Raw genomic sequence first — 26028 nt, forward strand, 5'->3', positions numbered from 1 at the left:
GCGGGGGGGCATGTATGTGTGCGGGGGGGCATGTATGTGTGCGGGGGGCATGTATGTGTGCGGGGGGCATGTATGTGTGTGGGGGGGACATGTATGTGTGCGGGGGGTGACATATATGTGTGCGGGGGGGGAGGACATGTATGTGTGCGTGGGGACATGTATGTGTGCGGGGGGCATGTATGTGTGCGGGGGGGCATGTATGTGTGCGGGGGGGCATGTATGTGTGCGGGGGGCATGTATGTGTGCGGGGGGGACAAGTATGTGTGCGGGGGGGACACATGTATGTGTGAGAGGGTCATGTATGTGTGCGGGGGGGACATGTATGTGTGCGGGGGGGACATGTATGTGTGCAGGGGGGGCATGTATGTGTTCGGGGGGGCATGTATGTGTGCGGGGGGGACATGTATGTGTGCGGGGGGCATGTATGTATGCGGGGGGCATGTATGTGTGCGGGGGGGGCATGTATGTGTGCGGGGGGGGCATGTATGTGTGCGGGGGGGACATGTATGTGTGCGGGGGGGGACATGTATGTGTGCGGGGGGGACGTGTATGTGTGCAGGGGGACATGTATGTGTGCGGGGGGGACATGTATGTGTGCGGGGGGGATGTATGTGTGCGAGGGACGGACATGTATGTGTGCGGGGGACGGACATGTATGTGTGTGGGGGGGGTCATGTATGTGTGCAGGGGGACATGTATGTGTGTGGGGGGACATGTATGTGTGCGGGTGGACACGTATGTGTGCGGGGGGACATGTATGTGTGCGGGGGGGCATGTATGTGTGCGGGGGGACATGTGTGTGGGGGGGACATGTATGTGTGCGGGGGGGACATGTATGTGTGCGGGGGGGACATGTATGTGTGTGGGGGGGACATGTATGTGTGCGGGGGGACATGTATGTGTGCGGGGGGGGCATGCATGTGTGCGGGGGGGCATGTATGTGTGCGGGGGGGCATGTATGTGTGCGGGGGGGACATGTATGTGTGCGGGGGGGACATATATCTGTGCGGGGGAGGACATGTATGTGTGTGGGGGGACATGTATGTGTGCGGGGGGGGCCTGTATGTGTGCGGGAGGGACATGTATGTGTGCGGGGGGGACATGTATGTGTGCGGGGGCACATGTATGTGTGCGGGGGGGCATGTATGTGTGCGGGGGGGACATGTATGTGTGCGGGGGGACATGTATGTGTGCGGGGGGACATGTATGTGTGCGGGGGGACATGTATGTGTGCGGGGGGACATGTATGTGTGCAGGGGGGCATGTATGTATGCGGGGGGGCATGTATGTGTGCGAGGGGGGCATGTATGTGTGCGGGGGGACATGTATGTGTGCGGGGGGGACATGTATGTGTGCGGGGAGGACATGTATGTGTGCGGGGGGGACATGTATGTGTGCGGGGGGACATGTATGTGTGCGGGATGGACATGTATGTGTGCAGGGGGGACATGTATGTGTGCGGGGGGACATGTATGTGTGCGGGGGGGACATGTATGTGTGCGGGGGGGCATGTATGTGTGCGGGGGGACATGTATGTGTGCGGGGGGACATGTATGTGTGCGGGGGGACATGTATGTGTGCGGGGCGGGGGGGACATGTATGTGGCCGGTATTACCTCTCTGGACTTAGTAACCAATCGCGGGATTTCCCTGAGCAGGGCTGCTGCTGCTAGGGGGCTGGGCAGCTTCCTTCATCCTGATTGGCTGCATTACACAGCAGCATCCAATCAGGATGGAGGTGGCGGGCCAAAGAGCGGCGGAAAAGCATGGAGTGGAGAGAGGTGAGGCTGTGTCCTGTGTCCTGTGTCTCCTGTGTGTCCTGTGTCTCCTGTGTGTCCTGTGTGTCCTGTGTCCTGTGTCTCCTGTGTCTCCTGTGTCTCCTGTGTGTCCTGTGTGTCCTGTGTCTCCTGTGTGTCCTGTGTGTCCTGTGTCTCCTGTGTGTCCTGTGTGTCCTGTGTCTCCTGTGTGTCCTGTGTGTCCTGTGTCTCCTGTGTGTCCTGTGTGTCCTGTGTGTCCTGTGTCTCCTGTGTCTCCTGTGTGTCCTGTGTGTCCTGTGTCTCCTGCCTGTATATGTTCTGTTTTGTCCTGGGGTCTGTGTGTGTGGGTGTGTGTGTGTGTATCTGTACTTGTACTGTTTTGTGTGTGTGTGTGTGTGTTTGTACTTGTACTGTTTTGTGTGTGTGTGTGTATCTGTACTTGTACTGTTTTGTGTGTGTGTGTCTCTGTACTTGTACTGTTTTGTGCGTGTGTGTGCGTGTGTGTGTGTGTGTGTATCTGTACTTGTACTGTTGTGTGTGTGAGTGTGTACTTGTACTGTTTTGTGTGTGTGTGCATCTGTACTTACCTGTTTTGTTTGTGTGTGTGTATCTGTACTTGTACTGTTTTGTGTGTGTGTGTGTATCTGTACTTGTACTGTTTTGTGTGTGTGTGTGTATCTGTACTTGTACTGTTTTGTGCGTGTGTGTGCGTGTGTGTGTGTGTGTGTATCTGTACTTGTACTGTTTTGTTTGTGTGTGTGTATCTGTACTTGTACTGTTTTGTGTGTGTGTGTGTATCTGTACTTGTACTGTTTTGTGTGTGTGTGTCTCTGTACTTGTACTGTTTTGTGCGTGTGTGTGCGTGTGTGTGTGTGTGTGTGTGTATCTGTACTTGTACTGTTGTGTGTGTGTATCTGTACTTGTACTGTTTTGTTTGTGTGTGTGTATCTGTACTTGTACTGTTTTGTGTGTGTGTGTGTATCTGTACTTGTACTGTTTTGTGTGTGTGTGTCTCTGTACTTGTACTGTTTTGTGCGTGTGTGTGCGTGTGTGTGTGTGTGTGTGTGTGTATCTGTACTTGTACTGTTGTGTGTGTGTATCTGTACTTGTACTGTTTTGTGTGTGTGTGCATCTGTACTTACCTGTTTTGTTTGTGTGTGTGTATCTGTACTTGTACTGTTTTGTGTGTGTGTGTATCTGTACTTGTACTGTTTTGTTTGTGTGTGTGTATCTGTACTTGTACTGTTTTGTGTGTGTGTGTGTTTGTACTTGTACTGTTTTGTTTGTGTGTGTGTATCTGTACTTGTACTGTTTTGTTTGTGTATGTATCTGTACTTGTACTGTTTTGTTTGTGTGTGTGTACTGTTTTGTTTGTGTTTGTACTTGTACTGTTGTGTGTGTGTGTTTTCTCTGGATGTCCTGCGGGAGTGATAATGACAGGGAGGGGGGGTAAGAGAGAATGAAGGGGGGGGTGAGAAGATGAAGGGAGGGGGGTGAGAGAAGATGAAGGGGGGTCAGAGGATAAAGGGAGGGGTGAGGATGAAGGGAGGGGGTGTAAGAGAATGAAGGTAGGAGGGTGAGAGAGGATGACGGATGGGGGGGGTGAGAGGATGAGGGGAGGGGGGTGAGAGAGGATGAGGGGAGGGGGATGAAAAAGGATGAAGGGAGGGGGGGTGAGAGAGGATGAAGGGAGGGGGTGAGAGGATGAAGGGAGGGGGTGAGAGGATAAAGGGAGGGGGGTGAGAGGATGAAGGGAGGGGGTGAGAGGATGAAGGGAGGGGGTGAGAGGATGAAGGGAGTGGGTGAGAGGATGAAGGGAGGGGGTGTAAGAGAATGAAGGTAAGGGGGTGAGAGAGGATGACGGATGGGGAGGGGGGGGTGAGAGAGGATGAGGGGAGGTGGGTGAGAGAGGATGAGGGGAGGGGGATGAAAAAGGATGAAGGGAGGGGGGGTGAGAGAGGATGAAGGGAGGGGGTGAGAGGATGAAGGGAGGGGGGTGAGAGAAGATGAAGGGGGGTCAGAGGATAAAGGGAGGGGTGAGGATGAAGGGAGGGGGTGTAAGAGAATGAAGGTAGGAGGGTGAGAGAGGATGACGGATGGGGGGGTGAGAGGATGAGGGGAGGGGGGTGAGAGAGGATGAGGGGAGGGGGATGAAAAAGGATGAAGGGAGGGGGGGTGAGAGAGGATGAAGGGAGGGGGTGAGAGGATGAAGGGAGGGGGTGAGAGGATAAAGGGAGGGGGGGTGAGAGGATGAAGGGAGGGGGTGAGAGGATGAAGGGAGGGGGTGAGAGGATGAAGGGAGTGGGTGAGAGGATGAAGGGAGTGGGTGAGAGGATGAAGGGAGGGGGTGTAAGAGAATGAAGGTAAGGGGGTGAGAGAGGATGACGGATGGGGAGGAGGGGGTGAGAGAGGATGAGGGGAGGTGGGTGAGAGAGGATGAGGGGAGGGGGATGAAAAAGGATGAAGGGAGGGGGGGTGAGAGAGGATGAAGGGAGGGGTGAGAGGATGAAGGGAGGGGGTGAGAGGATAAAGGGAGGATGAGAGAGGATGAAGGGTGGGGATGAAAGAGAATGAAGGGAGGGGGGTGAGAAGATGAAGGGAGGGGGATGAGAGAGGATGAAGGGAGGGGTGAGAGGATGAAGGGTGGGGATGAAAGAGAATGAAGGGAGGGGATGAGAGAGGATGAAGGGAAGGGGATGAGAGGATGAAGGGAGGGGGGTGAGAGGATGAAGGGAGCGGGGTGAGAGAGGATGAAGGGAGGGGGTGAGAGAGGATGAAGGGGGGTGAGAGAGGATGAAGGGAGGGGGTGAGAGGATGAAGGGAGGGGTGAGAGGATGAAGGGAGGGGAGGGAAGGTGAGAGAGGATGAAGGGAGGGGGTTGAGAGAGGATGAAGGGAGTGGGGGATGAGAGGATGAAGGGAGGGGGTGAAAGAAGATGAAGGAAGGGGGGATGGGAGAGGATGAAGGGAGGGGGGTGAGAGGATGAAGGGTGGTGAGGATGAAGGGGGGAAGAGAGGATGAAGGGGGAAGAGAGGATGAATGGAGGGGGGAAGAGAGGATGAATGGAGGGGGGATGAGAGAGATGAAGGGAGGGGGGTGAGAGATGATGAAGGGAGGGGGGGAAGAGAGGATGAAGGGAGGGGGAGAAGAGAAGATGAAGGGAGGGGGGGAAGAGAGGATGAAGGGAGGGGGGAAGAGAGGATGAAGGGAGGGGGGAAGAGAGGATGAAGGGAGGGGGGAAGAGAGGATGAAGGGAGGGGGGAAGAGAGGATGAAGGGAGTGGGGGATGAGAGAGGATGAAGGGAGTGGGGGATGAGAGGGGATGAAGGGAGGGGGGTATGGGAGAGGATGAAGGGAGGGGTATGGGAGAGGATGAAGGGAGTGGGGGATGAGAGGGGATGAAGGGAGGGGGGTATGGGAGGGGGGATGAGGGAGGATGAAGGGGGGGGGACAGTATGAATGGAGGGGGGATGAGAGAGGATGAAGGGAGAGGGGGTGGGAGATGATCAAGGGAGGGGGGTAAGAGAGGATGTGGGGAGGGGTGAGAGAACGAGGGGGATGGGAGGGTGAGAGGATAAGGGGAGAGAGAGGATGAGGCATTTGTGGGAGGAGCATTAATATCAGTATTGCTCGCCATGTACAGTATGACTGCAGGTCAGTTATGTATAAATGATCTGACCATTACGTCATTTGTTCTAAATTTCACTCCAAGCGTGCACCAATTTGCATCAATTTGCACTATTTCATATTCTATTTCCTAAAAAAAATCCTCGGAAGGGTGCTCCCTCCCAAGTCTCCCCAGATTTTTTACAAAACAGAATATAAATTGGTGTATACAGTACTTGGAGTGAAATTTAGAAAAAAATACGTAACAGTCAGGTCATTTCTAAATAACATTCTTCCCACCAACGATTCTGGCGCACGTCGCACCTTTCACCATTGTGTCCAGTATTTTTGGACAAGCCACCAGGCAACCCTAGTCAGGAACCAGAGGGTTCCCGCAACTGAAATGAACACAGTTCAACTCCAGAGTCCCCCTGCTTCCTGTCCATGTTAACAAAAAGTATGTATTCAACTTAGAAATCCCCTTTAAATTAAATGCCTGCAATGCCCCAGCTTTCTCCATGAGAGGCAGCCATCTTGGATTTGTGAGGTCATATGTAACGCTCTCTTCTTTGTCCTCCTCCACCCCAAGGCCCTGCAGCAGACACAGAGAGAAATGAGTTGTAACTTACAGGCTTCTTACACCAGGCACAGCCTGGACCAGACTGGACACATTCTTGGCAGTTGCTGACTTTGAACTTGGTGCATTCTTGAGAAGAGACTATAAAAACAAAAAAGGAAGAACCATTTATTTGTATTAAATAGTCTGTGTACAAAGTGAAAACAAGACGGACCCCAAGAGCTCGCAGCTTAAAACATGGCACATAGCGAAGGCGGTTGTCTCAAACTGGGCCTTTCTAGTTCAGAGATCAGAGACATCACTTAATTGCTAGCATCTCTATCAGCAGAAGATATTAAGGGTCACCTACTCCAGGAATGGTTTCCTGTTACTGTTTCTCTGTATACAGGGGCAGCCCCATCAACAGCTTTTAGTAGTTTGAATTATGACTAACTTGTAACACAGATGGCATAGATGTATACATGTCATAGAGATGCTAAGATGATGCAGTTAGAGTTTAATTAACTTTGTTTCAGCTTTTGCATCTTCTAAAGCAGCGTTTCCCAAATGGTGGGTCACGACCCGGCATCGGGCCACGGCACCAAAATTGCCGGGTCGCAGAGAGGCTGGCTGCGAGGTGTCTCCCGTCCCCCCGGCTCAAGTTAAAAAAAAATGGCGGCGATTCCCCCCGCGGTCCCGCGCGCTTGCGCAGGGCAAGCAGGGCCCGCTCCCTTCCTCCCCCCCGCTCCCAACGTGGGATGGAGGAGGAAGTACCAGCTCCTCTGCGGCCCGCACGTTACATGGGGGAGGGTGGAAGTACCAGCTCCTCTGCGGCCCGCACGTTACATGGGGGAGGGTGGAAGTACAAGCTCCTACTGCGGCCCGCTTCCCCCCGCGGCCAGCTTCCCGAGCTCACCTCCCGTGGCACCCCCTCCCGAGCCCACCTTCCGTGCCCCCAAGCCCACCTCCCGTCCCGAGCAGCAGGGGATATCGGGGGCAGCAGGGGAAAGCGTCCGGCGGCAAGGTAAGTCACCCCACCCAGTCACTGCCTCCCACCCAAGTGTCCCTGGCCCCCTCCCTCCCACCCACCCAAGTGTCCCTGGCCCCCTCCCAAAGTGTCCCTGGCCCCCTCCAAAAGTGTCCCTAGCCCCCTCCAAAAGTGTCCCTGGCCCCCTCCCAAGTGTGCCAACCAACCAAGTGTCCCTGGCCCCCTACCCAAACCCAAGTGTCCCTGCCCCCCCCTATCCCACCCACCCAAGTGTCCCTGCCCCCCCCCCTCTCCCACCCAAGTTTCTCTGGCCCCCCCTCCAGTCACTCACATCCGTCGTTGCCTGTAATTCACTATTTGTGTCTGTGTGCATATAGGGGAGAGCGAGTGTGTGTGTATGTATCAGTGTCTGTGTGTGTGTATCTGTGTGTATCTGTATCAGTGTGTGTGTGTCTGTGTGTGAATCAGTGTCTGTGTGTATCAGTATCAGTGTAAGTGTGTGTGTATCAGTGTCTGTGTGTGTATATCAGTGTTTGTGTGTGTGTGTAGCAGTGTCTCTGTGTGTGTAGCAGTGTCTCTCTGTGTGTAGCAGTGTCTCTCTGTGTGTAGCAGTGTCTCTGTGTGTGTATCAGTGTGTGTGTGTATCAGTGTGTGTGTGTGTGTGTGTGTGTGTGTAGCAGTGTCTGTGTGGCTGCGTGTGTGTCAGTGGCTGGGTGTGTGTGTCAGTGGCTGCGTGTGTGTATCAGTGGCTCTGTGTGTGTATCAGTGTGTGTCAGTGGCTGCGTGTGTCAGTGGCTGCGTGTGTGTATCAGTGGCTGTGTATGTGTGTGTATCAGTGGCTGTGTGTGTGTCTGTGTGTGTATCAGTGGCTGTGTGTGTGTGTGTGTGTGTGTATATCAGTGGCTGTGTGTGTGTCTGTGCAGGCCCTATAGGCCAGTATAGGCGATAACATTTTTAGTGGGTCACGAAAAAGAAGTTAAAAAATAACCGGGTCACGGAAAAAAAAGTTTGGGAAACCCTGTTCTAAAGGATGCCATGCACCCTCCATGATGTATCCAGATTGATGCATCAGCCACAGTCAGACGGAGTAAAGATTAAGTAGGAGGGTCCCATATTCGTAGCCAATATATTGAAGTCATACACTGAGATTTTTTTTAATGTACTTTCCACAAATGCATGGGAGATACAATGCTTTGTATATGTGACAGCACCATCTTTGTTTTCTACTAACTAGGAACCCTAACTAACCTGGACCCTGACTGTCACCCCCCACTCCTCATAAAACAAAGAGAACGAGTTACTCACCTAAAGTGTGTGTAAGAATTCCAGCTTGTATCCACAGCAAAAGGATAACCCAGGACATTTCCTGAAAAGCACACACAGGGTTATGTACAGGACAGGATGTACCATCCATTACAACTCACTAGAGTAACTATGGGGGAATTCTATGGCCCAGTGTGTCTGTCCCTCCTACTATAGGGTTACTAGGGTGCTTTAGATGCACACAGTGGCATTTAGATCCTTGTATGTATGTATGTATGTCTTTATTTATATAGCGCCATTAATGTACATAGAGCTTCACAGCAGTAATACACGTGACAATCATATAAATAACTACAAATAACACATCATGGGAATAAGTGCTTCAGACATAAAAGTAACATTGTGGAAGAAGAGTCTCTGCTCCGAAGAGCTTACAATCTAATTGGTAGAGAGAATGTACAGAGACAGTAGGAGGGCGTTCAGGTAAGTGCGTGTGCAGGGGGCCAAGCTTTATGTATCGTGTGTATAGTATTAGCCCAGGTGCTATTCATATGCTTCTTTAAGCAAGTGTGTCTTAAGGTGGGTCTTAAAAGTGGATAGAGAGGGTGCTAGTCGGGTACTGAGGGGAAGGGCATTCCAGAGGTGTGGGGCAGTCAGTGAGAAAGGTTTAAGGCGGGAGAGGGCTTTAGATACAAAGGGATAGAGAGAAGACATCCTTTAGCAGAACACAAGAGTCGGGATGGTGCATAGTGAGAAATTAGGGCTGAGATGTAAGGAGGGGCAGAAGAGTGTAAAGCTTTAAAAGTGAGGAGGAGAATTGTGTGTGAGATGCGGGATTTGATAGGAAGCCAGGAGAGGGATTTCAGGAGCGGAGACGCTGAGACAGATTTAGGAAAGAGTAGAGTGATTCTGGCAGCAGCGTTTAGGATAGATTGTAGAGGAGACAGGTGAGAGGCAGGAAGGCCGGACAGCAGGAGGTTACAGTAATCGAGACAGGAGAGAATGAGGGCCCGAGTCAGAGTTGTAGCAGTCAAGTAACAGAGGAAAGGGCGTATCTTGTTAAACTTAGTGGAGTTATGTTAATCAAAGTCTCCCAGTTGTGAAACCAGGAGAAAAATACAGCTCCGGATTGATCATAGAAAAGGATTTCAAACTAATAACAGTGGGATCTCTTTACCGTCAGCAAAACTGTTGCCCCAGTCTTCCCCCACTTTACATTATAATTCGCACTACACTGTACACAGCAGCGGATTTACAAAACTGCCGCCCGTAAGCACTTACATGGTGCCGCGCTCCTCCTTCAGCATCAAATTACACTGTTACGTCACATGGTGTCGCATTGCCATGGTAACATGACATTGCTACGTCATTTGACGCTGAAGGAGGAGCGTGGCACGAAGCAGAACATAGGAACCCTACAGAAGCCCCACGCTCTCCCCCTGTGGTCAGTGGGGAAGAAAGCAGGGCCTCTGTTTATGAGGGAGGGGGGGAGTGAAATGTTGCTGCCCTAGGCCCGGAACTTATGGGACCTAACAATTACTTCAAGTTATTGCTGCTAAAGGTGGTTCTACAAGATATTGAATCATAAGGTGTACTTAGTTTTTCACACATGGCTTCTCCAATTTGGCTTTATTTTTGTTAAATAAATCACGACACGGTGTAATATGTCATGTGTTGTTGTTCATCTGAGGTTGTATTTACCTCATTTTAAGACCTGCTAAGGAACAGATGATTGATATACAGGGCACAATGGTGCGACGCGCTGGAGACACACACCTCTCACCGCTCCATGCTGTTTCTTCCTCTCCTTGGCCCCACCCCCAGGCTCCTGACATGTCCAGATTGGCTGCTGCTTGGTAATGTAGCCAATCCGGATGGAGGAAGCTGCCTAGTCCCCTAGCAACAGCCCTTCTCTCTCCCCGCTCAGGGAAATCCCGCGCCCGCCTCCCCAAGCCGGTTAGGTCACTATGTCCAGAGAGGTAATGCCAGACACATACATGTCCAGTATTACCTCTCATTTTTTACTGGACAGAGTGTCTAAATACAGGACAGTCCGGTTCAACACTGGACACCTGGCAACCCTACTTGGCTGTAACCGATTTGTCGCACCTACCAAAAGGAGGGTCCCCTTCTTCAGGCTGTCATAGTGACAGGCGATTGTTAAGCAGTAAAGCTGTAAAATAACCCAGTCCTGTTATGAACTCATCTTCTTGCACATATTTACATTGCAGCCATGAAGGGAAGTCTCCCCTCCCCTCTATGTGGTAATGAGCAGTGTGCAGTGTGCATTGTGTAATGATGAAAAGTATCTCACTGCGAGCTTCCACGTATCACAGCTCTTTTTAACCCCGGTAATGCCAGGGGAAGACTGCAATACAGGACTGGAATGAGAGATACCAATTCTGAGGGCCCTGTCCCTTTAAAATCCTTCAAATACTTTCTGGGCAAGCTACCCATCTATCTGAACAAGCTCCTCACCCCTACCACACGCATTTTAATCTGGTCTGTAACTGTTACATACGCCTATAACATATATTATCTTTAGCTGTGCATGCAATGTCTTGTATATAGGCAGTCCTCGGTTATCCGACACAATGCGTTACTCAAAATGGCGTTGGATAGCGAAACGTTGTAAAGCGAAACACGTTTTCCCATAGGAACACTGTTTAAATGAAAGGTTCCGTTCCTGAAGGCATTTATAATGCTAAAATACACCAAATATTTTATGCAGGCAATAAGATACGCAGCACACACATAAATTATATAGTGTATATACTGTATTATATAACATAATAAATAATATATTATATAGTATAATATATATATATATATATATATATATATATATATATATAATATATATATAAGCCATTTTGGCGTTGTAAAAATGAACACAGGTATGCATTGCATAGCGTTGGATAAGCCATTCGTTGTAAAACGAGGACTGCCTGTATAATGTATAACCCTGTTCACTTATGTAACTATGTATTTGTAACCATGTATTATTTGTCATATTAACTGTGCCCAGGACATACTTGAAAACGAGAGTTAACTCAATGTATTACTTTCTGGTAAAACATTGTATAAATAAATAAATAAAATAACCTCCTTCAGTGGTGACGGGCAGTAGGTGGACCTCTAAGGAGAAACATAACCCGGAGTCTCTCCCTTGTCATTGAGAGGCGTGTTTCTGGGAGCTCATCACAGCCTTGTACCTCAACCTTGCAGCAGAAAGTCCCCCCCCCCCAATGCGGCTTTACTGGTTTATATTTTTTACCACTACTCTGCAAAATATAGCTCAGGCACGAAACCTGCATCCTGTTTGTGGGCCTCGCCTTTTGGTTTGGAGGGGAATGAAAGTGTAAAAGACAGGACGAAGACCTGAGTTCAAAGCCAGGGGCGGCCAACTCCAGTCCTCAAGGGCCACCAACAGGTCAGGTTTTCAGGATATCCCTGCATCAGCACAGGTGAATCAGTGCAATCAGTGCACCTGTGCTGAAGCAGGGATATCCTGAAAACCTGACCTGTTGGTAGCTTGAGGACTGGAGTTGGGCACCCCTGGGCTAATAAGTCTTCGACTGAGCCACCTGTGCTGAAGCAGGGATATCCTGGAAACCTGACTTGTTGGTGGCCCTTGAGGACTGAAGCTGGCTACTCCACCCCCCCCCCTCCTCCTGCAAACGGCTTTCTGGGAGCCTACCTCCCGCCTCCCCCCGAGCCTGCCTACCTCCTGCCCGGGGCAGCAGCCGCAGGGATTGGGGACAGGGGGGGAAGCGAGGCAACATCTATGGACAAACCTTTGCCTGAAGCGTCTGGCGGGCAGGGAAGCAGCAACCACCGTTCAAGATCAGTCACCCACCGACCCACCCAGTCACCCACCCAGGTAGTCACCCCCCGACCCACCCAGTCACCCACCCAGGTAGTCACCCACCGACCCACCCAGTCACCCACCCAGTCACCCACCGACCCACCCAGGCAGTCACCTACCAACCGACCCACCCAGTCACCCACCCAGGTAGTCACCCACCGACCCACCCAGTCACCCACCGACCCACCCAGTCACCCACCCAGGCAGTCACCCACCGACCCACCCAGTCACCCACCCAGGTAGTCACCCACCCAGGTAGTCACCCCCCGACCCACCCAGTCACCCACCCAGGTAGTCACCCACCGACCCACCCAGTCACCCACCCAGGCAGTCACCCACCGACCCACCCAGTCACCCACCCAGGTAGTCACCCCCCGACCCACCCAGTCACCCACCCAGGTAGTCACCCCCCGACCCACCCAGTCACCCACCCAGGTAGTCACCCACCGACCCACCCAGGCAGTCACCCAGGTAGTCACCCACCGACCCACCCAGGCAGTCACCCAGGCAGTCACCCACCGACCCACCCAGTCACCCACCCAGGTAGTCACCCACCGACCCACCCAGGCAGTCACCCAGGCAGTCACCCACCGACCCACCCAGTCACCCACCCAGGTAGTCACCCACCCAGTCACCCACCGACCCACCCAGGCAGTCACCCACCCACCCACCCACCCAGTCACCCACCCAGGCAGTCACCCACCGACCCACCCAGTCACCCACCCAGGTAGTCACCCACCGACCCACCCAGTCACCCACCCACCCAGTCAGTCACCCACCGACCCACCCAGTCAGTTACCCACCCAGTCAGTCATCCACCCAGGCATTCAGTCACCCACCCAGTCAGTCACCCAGGCAGTCAGTCACCCAGGCAGTGAGTCACCCACCCAGTCAGTCACCCAGGCAGTCAGTCACCCACCCAGTCAGTCACCCAGGCAGTGAGTCACCCACCCAGTCAGTCACCCAGGCAGTGAGTCACCCACCCAGTCAGTCACCCAGGCAGTCAGTCACCCACCCAGTCAGTCACCCAGGCAGTGAGTCACCCACCCAGTCAGTCACCCAGGCAGTCAGTCACCCACCCACATGCCTTCCATCTCCCCTCCGAAACCAGTCCCAGTGGAGTAAGTGGAGGTCTGCGCGACGTGTTCCCCGATTCCTTACACAAAGGCCCCAAGTGCAGTGTGGGAGGAGCTGGACATGTGAGAATTCTTTTAATCAATGCCATAGACAGGGAGTTGATAGAACAGGGGGTCTTGCAGTGAGGCTGGTGGCTCAGGGGAAATGATGCGAGGAAGTTCTTCTCTTAAAGGGTAGTGGATGCATGGAACAGTGTCCCAGCAAAGGTGGCGGTGGTTAATACAGTCAAAGAATTCTGGGATATTCCAAAAGGTATCATAAATACAGGAAAAACCTGGAGATCGAATCAGGTCTCAGGCCTCACAGCAACACAGGCTCAACGGAAATATTCGGCCGAGAACAGCCCAAACGGGTACTTCGTAGTATACAGAATTACCCCCAAGTACAGTTCACGCTACCACATGCTGCAATTATATCCACTACCACATGCTGCAATTATACCCACTACCACATGCTGCAATTATATCCACTACCACATGCTGCAATTATACCCACTACCACATGCTGCAATTATATCCACTACCACATGCTGCAATTATACCCACTACCACATGCTGCAATTATACCCACTACCACATGCTGCAATTATATCCACTACCACATGCTGCAATTATACCCACTACCACATGCTGCAATTATATCCACTACCAAATGCTGCAATTATACCCACTACCACATGCTGCAATTATACCCACTACCACATGCTGCAATTATACCCACTACCACATGCTGCAATTATATCCACTACCAAATGCTGCAATTATACCCACTACCACATGCTGCAATTATACCCACTACCACATGCTGCAATTATACCCACTACCACATGCTGCAATTATACCCACTACCAAATGCTGCAATTATATCCACTACCACATGCTGCAATTATATCCACTACCAAATGCTGCAATTATATCCACTACCAAATGCTGCAATTATATCCACTACCACATGCTGCAATTATATCCACTACCACATGCTGCAATTATACCCACTACCACATGCTGCAATTATACCCACTACCACATGCTGCAATTATACCCACTACCACATGCTGCAATTATACCCACTACCACATGCTGCAATTATACCCACTACCACATGCTGCAATTATACCCACTACCACATGCTGCAATTATACCCACTACCACATGCTGCAATTATATCCACTACCAAATGCTGCAATTATACCCACTACCACATGCTGCAATTATATCCACTACCACATGCTGCAATTATACCCACTACCACATGCTGCAATTATACCCACTACCACATGCTGCAATTATATCCACTACCACATGCTGCAATTATACCCACTACCACATGCTGCAATTATACCCACTACCACATGCTGCAATTATACCCACTACCACATGCTGCAATTATACCCACTACCACATGCTGCAATTATATCCACTACCAAATGCTGCAATTATACCCACTACCACATGCTGCAATTATACCCACTACCACATGCTGCAATTATATCCACTACCAAATGCTGCAATTATACCCACTACCACATGCTGCAATTATACCCACTACCACATGCTGCAATTATACCCACTACCACATGCTGCAATTATACCCACTACCACATGCTGCAATTATATCCACTACCAAATGCTGCAATTATACCCACTACCACATGCTGCAATTATACCCACTACCACATGCTGCAATTATATCCACTACCAAATGCTGCAATTATACCCACTACCACATGCTGCAATTATACCCACTACCACATGCTGCAATTATACCCACTACCACATGCTGCAATTATACCCACTACCACATGCTGCAATTATACCCACTACCACATGCTGCAATTATACCCACTACCACATGCTGCAATTATACCCACTACCACATGCTGCAATTATACCCACTACCACATGCTGCAATTATACCCACTACCACATGCTGCAATTATACCCACTACCACATGCTGCAATTATACCCACTACCACATGCTGCAATTATACCCACTATCACATGCTGCAATTATACCCACTACCACATGCTGCAATTATATCCACTACCACATGCTGCAATTATACCCACTACCACATGCTGCAATTATACCCACTACCACATGCTGCAATTATACCCACTACCACATGCTGCAATTATACCCACTACCACATGCTGCAATTATACCCACTACCACATGCTGCAATTATACCCACTACCACATGCTGCAATTATACCCACTACCACATGCTGCAATTATACCCACTACCACATGCTGCAATTATACCCACTATCACATGCTGCAATTATACCCACTACCACATGCTGCAATTATACCCACTACCACATGCTGCAATTATACCCACTACCACATGCTGCAATTATACCCACTACCACATGCTGCAATTATACCCACTACCACATGCTGCAATTATACCCACTACCACATGCTGCAATTATACCCACTACCACATGCTGCAATTATACCCACTACCACATGCTGCAATTATACCCACTACCACATGCTGCAATTATACCCACTACCACATGCTGCAATTATACCCACTACCACATGCTGCAATTATACCCACTACCACATGCTGCAATTATACCCACTACCACATGCTGCAATTATACCCACTACCACATGCTGCAATTATACCCACTACCACATGCTGCAATTATACCCACTACCACATGCTGCAATTATACCCACTACCACATGCTGCAATTATACCCACTACCACATGCTGCAATTATACCCACTACCACATGCTGCAATTATATCCACTACCACATGCTGCAATTATACCCACTACCACATGCTGCAATTTCCTTCTTCTGACCCCATTCTCACCTAGACGCCCACTGAGGACGCCCGCAGCCCACCTGTAGTACTGGTCCTCTCTGCTGCCTGGTGGCTAGATAAAAAGGAGCCCCTTTTTGTGTTTTGGTTTCGCGAGTTGGGGGCGATCCTCTTTGCTTTAGCACATGTCTACTAGCCCAGGGGAGAAACCCTGCAGTCCCTCTTAGGGCCAACACCTCATGCATCAGAGGAAACAATCCCATTGGTTCATTTTTCTTGGATAAATCTGGTGCTGAGTCTTGCAACCGTTTAGCAGTCCGGCGACTTTAATAAAGACTCCCGCTAACTCTGTGGGCCCAGGTGAATTTCTGCCAGGCTCTCTCTGTATTACTCAGCTCAGTGCTGTGCGCCAATGGGCCACGGGGGCTACTTATTAAACTGTGATAGTGCCGATCGGGGCACTGTCGAGCGGAAACTCCCATTGACTCTGCTCCAATTAAAATCGGCAAGCCTGAGGTGGCGTTAACCTGTTTAGCTCAGCGCCACGTGTAAGAACAAAACAAGCTTCATACATAGGGTTGTCACATTTAGCTTTTTATCATACGGGGCGCCGAAATGCAGTAGGAAAGTGTGACGTCAAAATTGGCGCTGAATGACATGCAAATGCTTGGAGCTGAGCGGTATCTCATGCTTGACCGCTATATTCTTTGGTTTTCATCATCTCTGCTCTTGGCTGGGCGGGGGAAAGAGGCGCACTGAACCAATAAATAGCGGTGGGAGAAAACGTAACGCCTGTAGGAGTGGGTGTCATGGTATTATGAGATGACCAGGCAGTGTCCTAACGTTGTTATTTTAATAATTTAATAACATGACATCTATCGGAAATAGGAACTATCACTCTCACATAGAAGTTCAGGCATTTGACCTCAAGGCGCTAAAATACGGGACAATTATGCGTCCCGACCGACCTTTCCGTGAGAACGGGTCAAGTCCATGAAATAAGGGACAATCCTGTATATATGGGATGTCTGGCGACCCTATTCATACACAAGGTGTAGGACCAACTAGCTGAAAATGAGAAACTGTTGCTCCATCTCGATGTATACAGTAAAACTCCAGGTTTGTCTTTTAGATGGTGGTTTTGATGGGTGAAGAAATGAGAAGTGAGTCTAAGCACTACCCCTTGGAGTTCCTATTATAGATTAGTGTCTCTGGCTCAGGAAATGAAGATTTCCCTTAAAACAGCCTGTTGTGTTTATTATTCAGCCATAGAATGAAACTGGATGGTCTCTCACACTGTCTCACCCTTTCATTTATATTCAATATGCAGTGAAACTGCTTCCCCGTGCGGGAGTAAATAAAATAATGTATGTTTTATTATAGCCCCATTCTCCCCCCCCCCTCATCCTCTCATCTCATGTCCGTCCCCCCCACTCCTCCTCTCTTACCGCCTTCACACTCCTCAATCACCCCCCTCCTCCGCTTTCTCTCACCCCCACCGCCACTTACTCCTCTCCCCCTCCTCCTCTCATCGCCCTTAGCAATGCCTACCTGGTTTTGGTGGAGCAGGGCAGCAGAGGAAGAGGACGGCAGCGGGAGAAGAGGACAGAGGAGGAGGACGTCGGCAGGGCAGCAGGAGGAGGAGCTGCGCTGTAGCAGCGGCAGACACCGGAAGTCAGTGAAGACTTCAGTCGGACCGCTGGGGCACGCTCCTCCCCGGCCATTGTCCTCTGCTGCCCTGCTCCCACAATCCTCCGTTCTCTTCTCCCGCCACTGCATGCCGTCCTCTGCCACCCTGCTCTGCTCCTGCCGTCGTCCTCCTCTCCCGCGCTGCCCACCGTCCTCCTCCTCTGCTGCTGCTGTCCTGCGCTTACCACCCTCTTCCACCACCACTCCCACCAGCCCCCAAAATGGGCTGCCCTGGGCGACTGCCTAAGCCGCCTAGTGGTTGCACCGGCCCAGCTTGTGAGATGTGCGGTTTCTTGAGACTTGTGAGTTACAAGCAGGACCGCAGGCTGATTTATTACAGGGATACTGCTCTCTAACATCCTAAACCTGTGTAGCCCTTCAGTGAAACCCATGTCTCCCAGGCATGGAGAATTCTACTGGAGTACGCTCATCTGCACTTTACCGACCAACTCCGGGCAGCTCAGCAGGGTGATAAAGATCCAGGCTGGTCTTTCTTCATATCTTACTCTATTATAACAAAGTTGAAAACATATCAGCCAATGGGCATACACAAACAGGGCTATTATCTCTCTACTTGACCTGGAGTTAACTGGCAGGAATGAAGCACCCAAAGGAACACTGAGAGGGGATAGCAGGTTCCTCTAACCCTGCAGTGGTTGAAACAGAGGTCTCTACAACAGTCTTGAACCTATTGAAATGTATTGTTATTCCACATTTGTTTTGCTGGATAATTGATTTTAATATGCTTATTATGTGCTATGAGGGAGTGGCTCAGTGAGTAAAGACACTGACTGGCACTGAGAATTTGAAGCAGGGGAACCTGGTTCAATTCCCGGTGTCGGCTCCTTGTGACCTTGGGCAAGTCACTTTATCTCCTTGTGCCTCAGGCACCAAAACCATAGATTGTAAGCTCTACGGGGCAGGGACCTGTGCCTGCAAAATGTCTCTGTAAAGCGCTGCGTATAATTAGCAGCGCTATACAAGAACATGCTATTATTATTATTATTATTATGTACAGGGCCACTGACAGCTTTTCTCAGGGCCCAGGACTAGTTTCTACCGGGGCCCCCTTGTGTTGGCAGCCTTGCGGGCCCCCTCTTTCTCTAGCACAGCGGTGCGCAATCTGTGGGGGGCGCGAGACTGTCGACGGGGGGCGCGGGGTTTACAGAGGCCCCGCGCGCTTCCCGAAGGCACTTAAATTAAGTGCCGGGGGAGCTGCAGGGCCTCTGTAAACCATACTTACCCGTGGCTCCGGCGGCTTCGTCCCGGCGTCGCCATGGCAACGCGGCGTCAAAATGACGCTGCGAGGTCATGTGACGTCACGTTGCTATGGCAACGTGACGTCATTACGCCGGTGCGAGGGTAAGTTGGGGTTGGGGTTGGGGTTGGGGTTGGGGTTGGGGTTGGGGGGGGCGCGGGAGTGAGGGGACAGCCGGCAGGGGGGCGCAGGGAAAAAAGTTTGCGCCCCCCTGCTCTAGCACACCACCTCGCTCTCTCACCCTCCTCTAGATCTGCAACCGTTTCACACTCCCTCGTCCTCCATGTATTTCTCTCCCCCCCTCCTCTATCACTCAATACCCCCCTCCTCTATTACTCAACCCCACTCCCGCAATCCCACCTCATCTATCTCTCAACCCCCCTACCATGTATTATACGGCCTTCAAACCTATCTCTGCTTGCAAAAGTACTTTTACAAATAGAACTCCAACGGGAACGCTACATACAGAAACTAGAACTATTAATGATGAAACATCATTTTTTCATTTCCACATTGTTCCCAAATGTCTTATGGAGTCAACACTGCTGAAGCCCAAATGCCTAGAGACGCTGGCAGGTCATTACTCTGTAGCTGTACATTCATAGATGTGTGATAGGCGGGGTTTTCTTCCTCGCCCCATACGGTGACACAGACACAGAATGCATCTGTGACTTATTGTTTACCAATAATGCATAGAGAGGTGTTTTTCTATTAGGTGCCTCAAGTCAGTGGGGGTTACGGATGAAACTCTTCCGGCTGTAAAACTGGAACTCCAAAACTGCACTAAATCCATCAAAGAAAAATGTCCCATAGGAAACAGTGTTATGTTTTAGTTTAAAATGTTTGGTGCCGTTTTCTTGCTCCGGTATTGAAGCTGGGAGACTTTGATACATGACCCCCATAGTATCTCCCATTTTGCCCCATGCGAGTCAGCTTGCCAGACGAGTAGCGTCAATATCAGGAGGTAAATGCTGCATCTATGTCTCTGTGTCATCTGGGTGTGTTGTTGGTGCCTGAGACACAGGGAGATTAAGTGACTTGTCCAAGGTCACAAGGAGCTGATACCGGGAATTGAACCAGGGTCCTCTTCTTTAAACTCAATGTTATACCTGTAGTTTATAGAGTCACTGTCTTTACTCACCACTCCTTCTGCACTCACCACTCCTTCTGCACTCACCACTCCTTCTGCACTCACCACTCCTTCTGCACTCACCACTCTTTCTGCACTCACCACTCCTTCTGCACTCACCACTCACCACTCCTTCTGCACTCACCACTCCTTCTGCACTCACCAATCACCACTCCTTGTGCACTCACCACTCCTTGTGCACTCACCACTCACCACTCCTTCTGCACTCTCCACTCCTGCACTCACCACTCCTTCTGCACTCACCACTCCTTCTACACTCACCACTCCTGCACTCACCACTCCTTTTGCACTCTCCACTCTTTCTGCACTCACCACTCCTTCTGCACTCACCACTCCTTCTGCACTCACCACTCCTTCTGCACTCACCACTCCTTCTGCACTCACCACTCCTTCTGCACTCACCACTCCTTCTGCACTCACCACTCCTTCTGCACTCACCACTCACCACTCCTTCTGCACTCACCACTCCTTCTGCACTCACCAATCACCACTCCTTGTGCACTCACCACTCCTTGTGCACTCACCACTCACCACTCCTTCTGCACTCTCCACTCCTGCACTCACCACTCCTTCTGCACTCACCACTCCTTCTACACTCACCACTCCTGCACTCACCACTCCTTTTGCACTCTCCACTCTTTCTGCACTCACCACTCCTTCTGCACTCACCACTCCTTCTGCACTCACCACTCCTTCTGCACTCACCACTCCTTCTGCACTCACCACTCCTTCTGCACTCACCACTCCTTCTGCACTCACCACTCCTTCTGCACTCACCACTCCTTCTGCACTCACCACTCCTTCTGCACTCACCACTCCTTCTGCACTCACCACTCCTTCTGCACTCACCACTCCTTCTGCACTCACCACTCCTTCTGCACTCACCACTCCTTCTGCACTCACCACTCCTTCTGCACTCACCACTCCTTCTGCACTCACCACTCCTTCTGCACTCACCACTCCTTCTGCACTCACCACTCCTTCTGCACTCACCACTCCTTCTGCACTCACCACTCCTTCTGCACTCACCACTCCTTCTGCACTCACCACTCCTTCTGCACTCACCACTCCTTCTGCACTCACCACTCCTTCTGCACTCACCACTCCTTCTGCACTCACCACTCCTTCTGCACTCACCACTCCTTCTGCACTCACCACTCCTTCTGCACTCACCACTCCTTCTGCACTCACCACTCCTTCTGCACTCACCACTCCTTCTGCACTCACCACTCCTTCTGCACTCACCACTCCTTCTGCACTCACCACTCCTTCTGCACTCACCACTCTTTCTGCACTCACCACTCTTTCTGCACTCACCACTCTTTCTGCACTCACCACTCTTTCTGCACTCACCACTCTTTCTGCACTCACCACTCTTTCTGCACTCACCACTCTTTCTGCACTCACCACTCCTTCTGCACTCACCACTCCTTCTGCACTCACCACTCCTTCTGCACTCACCACTCCTTCTGCACTCACCACTCCTTCTGCACTCACCACTCCTTCTGCACTCACCACTCCTTCTGCACTCACCACTCTTTCTGCACTCACCACTCTTTCTGCACTCACCACTCTTTCTGCACTCACCACTCTTTCTGCACTCACCACTCCTTCTGCACTCACCACTCCTTCTGCACTCACCACTCCTTCTGCACTCACCACTCCTTCTGCACTCACCACTCTTTCTGCACTCACCACTCCTTCTGCACTCACCACTCCTTCTGCCCTTCCTGATAACATAATGAAACATCCGTTGTGTGTCAAATACATTGTAGGTTGATATATAGTTCATTCTGCGCTAATAATATAAAGAGACATTTCAGGGTTTATGCCAAGTCGAACTTGTCGGATGATTTTTTTTTTGCTGGCAGCACTGGAACATTTGTTCTTAGTACATACTATTCACATACGCCTTACAGAGTCTGTTTCTGTTCACCAAGAAAGTAAAAAGTAATATTTGCACGCAGATTTGGGGAATTTCAGGCTTGTACATAAGCAAAGCCAAGCACAATTGAAAATTACATTTCCGTGCGACAATTTGCACCAAAAAAGCCATTTGTATCGCTTTGTACATAGGACTCAATTAGGAAAATAACGAGCTGTTAGAGGGAGAATTACAGCGGACAAGGAGTTTCACAATTAAAATGTTTACGTTGAGTGCGTAGATTGTTTTAAGGAACTGAAAGCGAATAACATTGCTAAATTGCTTATTTTGAATTGTCCTCTAAGCAGGACTGTCCTTGTAAGAGCCTCTGGGGTAATGTATTGAAGTCTCCCACCTGCTATACCAGGGGTGCTCAACTGCAGTCCTCAAGTCGTCCGCGCCCCCCCCTCCCCCCCCCAACAGGTCAGGTTTTCAGGATATCCCTGCTTCAGCACAGGTGGCACAATCAGAGGCTCGACTGAGCCTCTGATTGCCCCACCTGTGCTGAAGCTGCAGTATCCTGAAAACCTGACCTGTTGAGGGGGGTTTGTCTTGAGGACTGGAGCGGAGCCCCCTGTGTTAATCTAGTGCAAATAAAATCTCCACTTGCACACAATGGGATTTTTTTTCATTACTAAATCAGGTGCTGTTTTTTTGCACTGGTTTTCCTCCCGTTTTGCAGCTGGGAGACTTAAGTAAACGGACCTCCCCTGAGCGTATCGGCAAAGCGATGTGTTCAGAGAGCCTTACCTTTAATTTTTCAGTCTGCACATCACTATTCACTAGAAATGTCACTTCATTTTGGATTTCATTCCCTCAAAGCGCGTGGAACACATTCATAGTTGATTGTAACGAGCGCATATTTCTGCACTCGGCAGTTTACAAATCTTCCTCTTTCTGGTTTCCTTTCTGATTGCGGGTCTGTCTGGGTTCTCAGAGGTGTGTTCCTTTCTGTGCACAGCAGAAAGCACATAGTGTGCGGTTTACAAAACCTGAACTCTGCTGAAACATGGCAACTCCGCCCACGTCACCCAACGTGCCACTCTTTGCTATGATACAGAAAACCTCCGAAGCTCGGGCCTCCATCTGCAACGTCTTTGAGACAATAAGACAATAGCAACATTTTGCTAAGAATGCTCCTACTGTAGCTGAAATGTTAATCTCCTGTTGTACCTGGCACCCTCTGCCTTTTAACCCACAGGAATAACGAACAGTGAACGTATTCACCTTGGTGGAATACATATATAATAGTTGCCTGGAGCCAGTTGATGGGCAGCTTCTGGCAGTAATGAGCAAGCCAAGAATGTTTTTAGGGACGTATCATTCTACGCATAACATTTCTTGAAGGTCACGGTAGGACAAATGGTTCAAGGTCACGGTTGGACAAATGGTTGAAGGTCACAGTTGGACAAATGGTTGAAGGTCACGGTTGGACAAATGGTTGAAGGTCACGGTTGGACAAATGGTTGAAGGTCACGGTTGGACAAATGGTTGTAGGTCACGGTTGGACAAATGGTTGAAGGTCACGGTTGGACAAATGGTTGAAGGTCACGGTTTGACAAATGGGTGAAGGTCACAGTTTGACAAATTTTGGCCTAATCTTGCCGCACGTTGTTTTCTCATGTTATTCTGGAAGCCAGAGGGTCACGTGTAGAATTACTTAGCTCAGATAGTGCCAACTCGTCCTCTTTTCCAAGCACGACAAGGTCTGTTTCTTTTCTTACTTTATTTTGGAGAAAGTAGGTAAATACAGTTTCTTGTGTAGAGGTGTAGGTCTAACTGTGCTTAGTAGTAAAGGGAGGTGAAAAGATAATCCTGCAGCACCATTACAGGGGTTACAGCGAGGTACTCAAGAGTCCAGAGGAATGGTGGAAAAGGAAAAAGCAATGTGTGCTGGGTAGTAAGATAGTCTGGGTACAGACCATCTGTGGGCAGAGCAGAGGGGGAGAAAGCAGACTAGCCCATTAGAGAGAAAGGCTGAGGCTGCCATGGCAACTCACAGGAGTGCCTGGGGAAGCTACAACATGTAGCAATAATGTAACATCTTTAATGCAGCAAGCTGCTGGGAGAGGGGAAATGGCACTGCATTTACCACACAAGAACTATGTTTGTGTGCAGCACCAAACACATACAGCTGGCATTAAGAAAGCTGACAAGCAGGGCTACAAGAAAAAGGGGGGGGGGGTGAAACAGAAGTGCGGACAGGGGTATACCTGTTCCATGACACTCCCCGTCTTGTATCTGTAGATACCACTATATAACATGCTATGTGGAACATATGTGCAATGCAAACATAACATAACAATGCAAAGGTCCATATTCCCATAGCAAGGTTATACCGGCCGGTACCACTGGCGTTAAAGTTCTTTGGCCAACCTTCCAGTAAGGGAAGCCGGGTGGATGCACAGCTCTTGGTTAGCTTGATGCAACACAATGTCTTTTGTAAGAGTCTCTGGCACTGTTTCCTTTTAGCCTTGTGAGAAAACAGTCCTTTTGTCTCTGCAGTTTTATCCACAGAGCACATCCCCTTGTAAGTGCGCCAGTCGTGGTAGCTTGTCGCTCTATCACCTGGCGTTCGGCAGAAGGAGATGGCGTTTGGTTCCTTGCGGAAGCGGAACAACACTTCTGGAAGACTGGTTGTCGAATCTAGTCCAGTAAAGAGGGCGTCTCTCAGAGAGACTGAAGCTGAGTGCTCGGGTTGAACATTACCCGGATTTGATCGGGTTCCTGAGGGCGGTAGGCCCCAGGTGATTGGAGGTACTGACATTCTTCACCTTCCTCCATTAGAGGTGCTGGCTTTGCGTGGCCGGCAAGGAATATCCTCTGGACGAAGGCCACAAGGTTGTTTTTGGTCTCTGGTTCCCTTTGTAGGTCACAGAGGTGCGAAGTGAACCTAGAGATGGCACGTTCTCCATTGTTTGGGAAGCGCCTTCTTGGTGAACGGAATGGTAGCGGAGTCACCCAACTGCTTAGTCCGTCTTTAGAGAGTTCCTTGACTGTTAACTTCGGGAATCCTCTATCTTCCCTTGATGATGTTTGCTTGTCATCGTCCCTTGTTGTCTGGGACGCTGTGCACCGTAGGTCATTGGTGCATTCCTCTTGCACGAGAACATCTCCCCGTAATTTGGTTAAGCGCTTTCGTGTCTCTTTGTTGACTACCATCGGGAGGTTATTGTCTCCCCAGACGTAACGAAGAACAGTCTCTTTTGCCCTAGTAAAACCCTTTATGAAATGTCTCTGTGGCTGTCTCTTTTTGGATGTGTGAGACGACAGTCTTTTTGACACTGGAACTTCACCTGTAGGGCGCAATCTTTTGCAGCTGTGCCAGCCATGGCAGCTGGGTGCTTTGTCACTTGATACTCTGTGGCGAGGAATAACTGTACGTCTTAGTTGTGCCATTGCTCGCGGGAGTATTGTCTGATTGTCCATTGCCTTTTGGACGATCCCTTTGTCGGTCACCTTTGGGAGGTTACTTTCTTCCTTCGGTGGAATCGACTCGTCATCCTTAGCTGTCTGGACTACTGAGCATCCTAGGCCATTGTCGCATCCCCTCGACGTGAGGATGTCTTTGTTGATCTCAGAGGTATGACCTTATCTTTTCTCTTCACTTGGCCCTTCGGTCACTTGGAGATGGCCAAGACATGGTTCAGAGAGAGATGTGTGTCCACATTCTGTCACCACCGTTCTGCGGGCATCAACGTAGTCTTGCCCGTGCTCTTTGTTGGTGCACGCGTTGCCCACTATCACCCATCCTAGGTCAAGTCTTTGGGCGTATGGCGCGTTGTGGGGTCCGTTATGCTGTTTACGGACTTTATGTACCCTCATGATGTCCCTACCGAGCAGCAGCAGGATCTTCGCGCCTTGTTCTATCGGCCGGATGTGGTTGGCTATTCCTTTGAGGTGGGGGTAATGGAGTGCCACGTCTGGTGTGGGAATCTCGTCCCTGTTTGTGGCCATGTGGTTGCACTCGATGAGTGTGGGAAGGGGCATGTTCACTTTGCCGTCTATTGAGCATATGGTGTAGCCATTCACTCTTCTCCCTGTGGTC

The 26028-nt window shown here is 50.4% G+C and overlaps 1 protein-coding gene across 2 annotated transcripts in view; it reads right to left on the bottom strand.

The window, feature by feature from the left end:
• ITGB2 (integrin subunit beta 2) overlaps window positions 1-26028 on the bottom strand; it is an 89101-nt gene that overhangs the window by 44181 nt on the left and 18892 nt on the right. Inside the window, exons 1-3 of one of the 2 annotated variants that reach the window (XM_075607139.1) lie at window positions 22731-22973; window positions 8212-8272; window positions 5992-6080 (exon numbers count right to left, since the gene is read on the bottom strand). In XM_075607139.1, coding sequence (XP_075463254.1) covers window positions 5992-6080; window positions 8212-8269 — 147 coding nt within the window. In that variant the 5' untranslated portion in view covers window positions 8270-8272; window positions 22731-22973. Of the gene's footprint in view, window positions 1-5991; window positions 6081-8211; window positions 8273-22730; window positions 22974-26028 lie in introns of those variants that run through there. The other variant, XM_075607138.1, reaches the window with a different exon arrangement.

The sequence above is a fragment of the Ascaphus truei genome, chromosome 7 (genome assembly GCF_040206685.1).
Source record: "Ascaphus truei isolate aAscTru1 chromosome 7, aAscTru1.hap1, whole genome shotgun sequence".
In the NCBI taxonomy this organism is placed as follows: Eukaryota; Metazoa; Chordata; class Amphibia; order Anura; family Ascaphidae; genus Ascaphus; species Ascaphus truei.